At 45.8% G+C, this 7394-nt stretch overlaps 2 protein-coding genes across 6 annotated transcripts in view; one reads left to right on the top strand and one right to left on the bottom strand.

Moving 5' to 3' along the window:
• Positions 1-3: 3 nt before the first annotated feature.
• On the bottom strand, positions 4-5221 carry slc25a15a (solute carrier family 25 member 15a). Of its 5 annotated transcripts, none has more exons than XM_061681157.1 (8): positions 4784-5221; positions 3831-4028; positions 3676-3755; positions 2919-3177; positions 1739-1879; positions 1484-1656; positions 1253-1411; positions 4-1175 (listed from the first exon to the last, which is right to left on the bottom strand). In XM_061681157.1, the coding sequence occupies exons 3-8, from the start codon at positions 3728-3730 to the stop codon at positions 1054-1056; spliced, it is 909 nt and encodes a 302-aa protein (XP_061537141.1). In that variant the 5' UTR covers positions 3731-3755; positions 3831-4028; positions 4784-5221; the 3' UTR covers positions 4-1053. The 5 variants fall into 5 exon arrangements, with proteins under 5 accessions (XP_061537141.1, XP_061537139.1, XP_061537140.1 ...); XM_061681155.1 differs by having other exon boundaries at positions 3881-4028; XM_061681156.1 differs by having other exon boundaries at positions 3881-3957.
• A 191-nt stretch (positions 5222-5412) lies between these two features.
• The window catches only part of foxo1a (forkhead box O1 a), a 36393-nt gene continuing 34411 nt past the window's right edge, over positions 5413-7394 (top strand). Inside the window, exon 1 of the mRNA XM_061680785.1 lies at positions 5413-6279. Coding sequence (XP_061536769.1) covers positions 5692-6279 — 588 coding nt within the window. The 5' untranslated portion in view covers positions 5413-5691. The remainder of the gene's footprint in view (positions 6280-7394) is intronic.

The raw sequence follows: 7394 nt of genomic DNA, 5'->3' as shown, positions 1-7394 counted from the left end.
AAAAAATAGAGAGGGGGGAAATGAAAATAAACAAGTGTGCGCACCTTCTTATAACTTGGGGTGTCCCGACTAGAACAGCTGAACTTTATTTGGGGTTAATCAGAGGCACTTTAAATTGTGGCAGGTGTATGCTGACTCCCATTTAACATGAACTTGAACAGTTATAACAGGGTGTGCACACTTGTTCAAACACATTATTATTTTTACTTACCCTCACTAAAAGATTTTTTTTTTTTTTTTTTTTTATTTATAAAATTGAGTTGCACAGGTTATGGGACACACACAGATTTGTCTTTTTTATTTATTTTTTGTATCACAAAACCTGACCAGAAGAAAAATGCAGCCGCAATGCAACGAGATCTTTTTTTTTTTTTTTTTTTAAAGGAATGGTGTTTCTTACAATAAAAAAACAACAGAAAATTGAGCTAATCATTATTTATTGCTATTTACTTTGTGATTTCGATTAGCCTTTGACATATACAATTTGGTACAATCACTGTTGAAAATGGTAAAAATATTGCAGAGTGTGGAGTATTTACACTCACTGGCCACAGCTAAACGTGACGTAGTTCTCATTCATTCGCCTCTCAGTATGACACAGTACTCTTGTACGCCACTCCGCACTACAATCACAACCGTGAACATTTCAAAAATTCGAACACAAGTCGGCGTTATTATCTTTTTAAAAGCAGAATTTCGATACAGCTCACATTAGATTGTGCAGGCGTACCTAATGTTGTGGCCCGTGAGTGCACGACCAGCTGCAGCATTTTCCCCAGGATTAAATTTGAAATCTCAAATATGACACATTTGTCGGTGTCTTTCAAAATGTGACTTGAAAAAGCTTCTGTGAATGCCCACTTAAACACGTTTGGTATTCACACTATCACTTTTAAGAGCATTAAATAAAAGCTTACATTTTCTTCCTTTTCATAGTTTTTGTAAACAATAGCTGCTGAGGTATTTCCGACTACCGTTGACCTGAACCTAAAACAATAAAAAACACTACAACATTTTTTGTCTTTGGGGGCTGGGGGGGAGACGCGGTCCACATCAGGCGCCCACTGTCTCCATCATGAACCTTCGAGTGACCTCGTAGGCCAAGAAGAGGGCGCCGTTGGCCGGGAAGGTTCTTATCATGGTGGGCGTGAGGCCTGAGTAAAGAGCCCTGAATCCTGCCAGACAGAATAAACCTCATTTGCGGAAGCCTTCTGGAACACAGTGCCCCAAAAGGCTCTTTAAAAAATCTTACCCTCGTTGCGCAAGATCCCCAAGAATGTCTTCAGGAAGCCCTCTTGCCTCCCGACTAAGGAGTACACCTGGATCCTGGACTTCACGCAGTCGATGGGATAGATCAACAGCCAAAGACAAGCGCCGCCGAAACCGCCGCTGAACATGAGCGGAAGAATACCTGCAAATTTTGGACCGCTGAGCTTCGGAAGCAAGTGACAAGTAGACACGAGCGCATTGCGACGGAACGTACCGATGCCCTCCTTGTCCGTACCCATGTGGCGTGCAAACATGGAGCGGCTGAGCTCATAGCCGCCAAAGAAGCAGAAGTAACCCGGAATCTCCCTCACAATGGAGGACGTCAGACCTTGGTAGAAACCCAGCGGGCCGTTTGTCTCCATCACCGACTTAACCACAGTCCAAACTCTGAACAAGTCACAAAAACACAACGCTTCCAAAAGGACGTCCACCCGACAACTTTTAAATGTCTGCGATCCACCGCACGGACCTCTGCTGTCCTCGGGCGATCTTGCCGGATGCTTCCATCTCGTACATGGCCTGCAGGCGACATTTGACCAGCTCGCAGGGGCAAAGCACCATGGACGAGAAGATGGAGGCCAGGGACCCGGAGAACGCTTTCTGAACATCACTGATCAGTTCAAAGAAGTGCAACGGAATGAGACACAGTTCTCTTTCGGGACGAGTAAAGTTAAACCTGTTAAACCTAGTTACCGACTGCCCCACTAGTCAAGCTATCCATCTACCGCAGGTAGTGGAGACACTTAAATAATCCCGGAAGGAATGATGGTACCGATCTGCATGCTTACCTCCCAATTGATTGACGAACCAAGAACCTACTTACTTTGCTGCCTACCGACAAACCTAGATATAGTAAATGGCCAACTGAACAACCAACAAAACATACCTCGCTATATACTAAACAACTGACCTATCAACCTGCAGTACCTATCACGTAACGGACCGACCAATCTACTTGCCGTCTATCAATGGCCGCACCAAGTGACTGACCTTCCAACTAACTAACTACGTCTCTGATTATAACACTAAGTACCTACTGATCAACCAAATGATATCGACCTAGGACCCAACTGACCTACTTACCTCCTGGTTGAGTAACCTATCAACCAAGCTGCTGACCTGCTTACCTAACAGTTTACTGATTTGCATATTAACTACATAGCTTGCTACCAACCGACTAACTAAATGATCTACCTACCTAGGTTTCGCCAGACCTACCGACCTACAGCCCTGACTAACTGGCCAACCAAATTACCTCGCTACCTACCAAACTCTGTACTACCGACCAACCGAAGGATCTACCTACCTAGGATCCAACTGACCTACCAAGCGACTGACCTGCAACCTGCCAACTGACTGACTAACCAACCAAGCTACCAACATTGCTAACCTAACAAGTGACTGAATAACTAACCTGCCTACCTTGCAGGCAATAAACCTACTGCTCCTATCAATCAAATTGCCGATTACCAACTACCAACTCGCCTACCTAACATACCAACCTATTGAATAGTTAACAAAGCTGTACTAACAAAGCCTGTGGCCATGAATTTAACTCGATCAGAATATGCACAATGAAGTCAACAAACTGGTCTTTGTGATTTGTAAACTGGGAAACAAAGTTTACAAGCGAGCACAATATGTCACACCTGAGCTCAGTGCGGCCATCGATGCCGGCCAAGGAGCGGACCGCGTCCTGGCAGAAGCCGTAGCTCAGGAAGAGCACCGAGTTCTCGCAGACGTTGGCCAGCAGGGCCGGCGTGGCGCCCTTGTAGAGGCCGCGCACCCCGACTTGTCGGAAGGTGGACACCAAGCAGTGGGCGAAGCCTCGGTACATGTTGGGGAACGTCTGCATCTTCACCTTGGTGGTGTCCAGCGGCTGCCCGCTCAGAACACAAGCCGTGCCACCTGTGACGCCACAATACCGTGAATCAGAACAGAAAATGGTGCCGTTGGGCTGGAACAGATGAATGCCATTCCATTGGAATTCAATGGGGAACACTGATTTAATATAGTAATGTAGAGCATATATACAGTATACGAATGCAGGTACCACTGTATTTGTTGTGAAGAAGATTTCTTGTAGCTCGTGACCTCATGATATTTCCAGAAATATGACAGGTGTGTTGCTTTTAGTCCTTCTGGCACAATTTACTGAGTCATGGTACGACTTTGGCTTGCCATTATCGAAATGGCGCTGCGGCATAACGAACAATTCCCTTCTCTTCATTCAGCCTTGCCAAGAACAGGCGGCGCAGAGCGGGAAACCGACGGCTTGAACCGCCAGTACACGCATTGGGAACATGAGTCAATGTAAGTGTGTTGCAAATGTCTGCGTTTGATTTCTGTCTTTTTTTTTTTTTTTTTTCCCCCCCCTTTCCAATTTTTGTTTTGATGTGAACTTGCCTGCTGCTCCAGCTGTGAAGTCAATGAAGGCCTGGACAATGGGATTTGGAGCCATGTTGTGTCTGCATGTGCTGGAAACCCTGCAAAAGGACAAATGTCCTTAATTGATATCTATTTATCTATCTATCAAGGAAACTAAATAAGCTTGCAGTAACCTTCTAGGTAAAGTAATCAGTATTGTGCGTTTGCTTCCTGATCAGCTCACTTCTTTGGAGTATCCGAAGTATCTGGAAGACAAGGCGACGAAAACTATCGAGACTCTCTGCATGAGGGCGTAACTCGCTGTGCAAACACATTATTAACTCCGGAATGTCGTCTGTCCTGATGAGTGCAAATTAATGCGCGAGGCGAACCTGAAGAGATAACGGGGAAGGGGGGGGGGGGGGGACACACCCAAAACACGCACCAGACGACAAACCGGAAGTAATATCCCTTGGTCCACTGTTTTTTTTGTTGTTTTTTTTAATGTATTTTATTTGATTTTGTGACTAACTTTGTGTATGCATTTAAAAAAAAACAAAAAACAAACATGTATGTGCTGTTTTTGTTCGACACAACATTTCGGACCGCGGAGGAGCGGGGGTGCGCTTGGGTGTCGTCCCGCCTCAACGCCGCTAGGAGGCAGTAGAGTCCTTCGCTAATCCGCCACAAGTCAGCGGACGGCAGCCAACAGACTTGTTGCTTTATTTACAACAGAAACACTGAGCAAAGTACTTATTTAAAAATAATAATAATATTTAAAAAAAAAGTTATTCAAAATAAATACAGGACAGTGTTTGCATTTAAAGTCAACATTTTAAATTAAACATCAAGAGAGCACACTGAAATCGTTTAACTGCAAATAATCGAAGCAATAATCGTGTTTCGTTGATTTTGGTTAACGGTCTTGGTGACAGCCGCGCAGTTTAATATGAAATAACTTTGTGTGTGTGTTGTGTGGCCACTTTAAGCTAAGCATGAGCTGAATTTGCAAGCTAGCCGGCGGTGAGCGCGAGCAATGTAAACGTAGTCAGCTGGTGTCAAATGTGGTGAACACAACAACAAACACAATCCAAAACAAAAACCCACAAACGCGTAATTGCTGTTTGTGTGCGTGTGTTGAACTTACATTCCGACGGGTCCGTTGATTTAACGGTCGACCTTCAGACGCAGCGAGCATGGGGCCGGGCTGATGAATTCACTTTTCTGTCACAGTTGTCGTCTTCCTCACACTTCTGACATTTGGGTTTTATTAGGATTTGATCCAATTCCACTTGAATATTGAGTTCAAATTGTTCATCGACCTAACCTACGAGGCGCAGAGCAATTAAGTGGCAGAATGTACAACTAACAGAATCACTTTTACTGACATTTTAGTTTGTGTTGTGATTTCCCCCCCCCCAATGTAAAATATGTGCCTTAGCTTGATGAAGACTAAAGTAGAAGGCTGCGGTTGAAGACGACGCCTTTTGAAACAAAGGCTCAACGACAAAAAAAGTTCCCTTTTAAAATATGTCACCATGACAGGAATTCATTGTAACCAGCAACCTTTGCGTGCCCTCTTATGTTTACGAGGCCAAAGAATGAAAACAGGTCCTCTTTTCCTTTTTTTTCTTTTCTCTGCCCCGCCCCCCGTGCAAAGTCCTCGGCTGCCCCTCATTGGCGCGCTGCGCCTGCCAATCAAGAGTGGGCGTGGCCGCGTGCCCCCAAAACGCCAGTTCCAGTAAAAGTGCTCGGGCGCACGCACGCACGCCGCACATTCGACACAACGCGCGCAGGCAACAGGCTGCGAACTTACACGACCTTCTTTTGATCCGCTTTTGGACACCATTTTTAATTTTGGGGTTTAGAGTTTGACTTTATGAAGCGGTTTGGGATGTAACTTCCAAAGTTGCCTGACTTTTTGCGGAATTCCCGCGTTTCCCGGAGGTTTGTTTCCCTCGCGTCGTCGTCGTCGTTGTTGTTGTTTTCACCGGCGGCGCCACCACCACCGAGGGGAGGACGCGGTAACTCCATCCCTTCGGCCTCTCGACCACCATGGCGGAAGCGGCGCGGCAGCAGCCTGCCCACCTGGTGGACATCGACCCGGACTTCGAGCCCCTGGCCAGGCCCCGCTCGTGCACTTGGCCCTTGCCCCGGCCGGAGTTCGTCAACCCGGGCGACTCCGACACCTCGTCGCCGGTGCCGTCCGTCAAGCAGGAGCCCGCCGGCAACGAGTTCATCAGCAACCTCAGCCTGCTGGAGGAGAACGAGGACCTTTGCGCCGACTTCCAGTGCCCGGAGACGTGCGTCCACCGGCATCCCTGCACCCCGCAGCCGCAGCATCAGCATCACCCCAAGCCTCCGCTCCAGCAGCATCCCCATCCGCAGCCCCAGCAGCAGCAGGTGCCCCTGCTCTCCTCCCCGGTCACCGGCTCCCCGGCCTCGGCCGCCGCCGCCCAGAGGAAGAGCAGCTCGTCCCGGCGGAACGCCTGGGGGAATATGTCGTACGCGGACCTCATCACCAAAGCCATCGAGAGCTCCCCGGAGAACAGACTCACCCTGTCTCAGATCTACGACTGGATGGTGAAGAGTGTGCCTTATTTCAAGGACAAGGGGGACAGCAACAGCTCTGCGGGATGGAAGGTATTTATTTCTGCTTGCTTTTTGTCAAGGAGTTGACAAGTGCCTCTCAAACGTTTTGTACCACCATAATCGAAAATACCGTAGGCCTTGAGTGTTCGTCCAAAATCGTATTCCCCCATGTTATTACACGCCACTGTACATTAACACTGCACTTAAATATAGGAAAGTTAAAAAAAAAACAAATTGTACTGCACATGAAAGTCAAGTTAAATGTGTACCTAAATGAACTGTTCGAAAAGATTACATGCAAATGGATTGTACATAAAAGTTCAATACAACTGAACTCTACTTAACAATTGCACTGTACCGGATTAAAAACAAACAACAAAGTTGAAGCCGCTGTAACATTGCGCACAATTTGAATTGAAATTAAGTGATTCTTTTACATACCACTAGAGGGAGCCCGTTAAGCACTAGCAGTAACAACTTTTTTTAATTTTTAAGTTTGCATGTTTTCCCCAGGTACAAAAACATACACCTTGAAGACATTCAGGTGTTTTAGTCATTTTTGTCTTGGACCACATTGTAGTTAAGGTTTCCCTCAGAGGGGCGTTCCGATTGCGCAACCGTATCCATGTATTATCGCCTCCTCATATTACTACGTTTACAAAGCAAACTGATGACAAACTCATTTTCAAATTAGAAGTCAATGAATGGAGCTTGTCCAACAGTTGTTCAATTTATTTTAAGAAGCTTTGGGAACCAACAAAAAATCTCAACGTTATTACAAGTAGAGGTGGGTAGAGTTGCAAGAATTGTATTCAAGAAATACTGTTACTTTAGAATAACGTGACTCAAGTAAAAGTAAAAAAGTAGTCCTCCAAATAATTATGAGTTAAGATGAAGACAACACTCAACTCATTTGCTTTGTACTTTTAGTTCTACTTTTGATGTGATTGTTTTTTTTTCGTCGGCTTACTCTTGTCAGGTTATTCAAAGTGACCAGGGCGGAAATGTGCTTGATAATCGTAGCTGCCGTGCGAGTATACAAGTGGAGTTAACTACCGGAAGGTAAAACGGAGATGAAGTCAAAGAAGATGCCTGACAGAAAACGTTCACGGATTGGTGTCACCGAGTGGCATTTTATAGGCGTTGCTGAAATTAATCAATATTGT

Source organism: Phycodurus eques, chromosome 7 (assembly GCF_024500275.1).
Source record: "Phycodurus eques isolate BA_2022a chromosome 7, UOR_Pequ_1.1, whole genome shotgun sequence".
Classification (NCBI taxonomy): Eukaryota; Metazoa; Chordata; class Actinopteri; order Syngnathiformes; family Syngnathidae; genus Phycodurus; species Phycodurus eques.
The sequence above is the reverse complement of the archived record's forward strand: the minus strand, read 5'-3'. Positions and strand labels throughout refer to the sequence as shown.

What these genes read in the sequence shown, in the direction of transcription:
- slc25a15a (XM_061681153.1), bottom strand. An exon ending in ATCGCCCGAGGACAGCAGAG is followed by an intron (nt 1,657 to 1,738) that starts GTCCGTGCGGTG and finishes TGACTTGTTCAG; the next exon opens with AGTTTGGACTGTGGTTAAGT. An exon ending in TACGGACAAGGAGGGCATCG is followed by an intron (nt 1,412 to 1,483) that starts GTACGTTCCGTC and finishes CAAAATTTGCAG; the next exon opens with GTATTCTTCCGCTCATGTTC.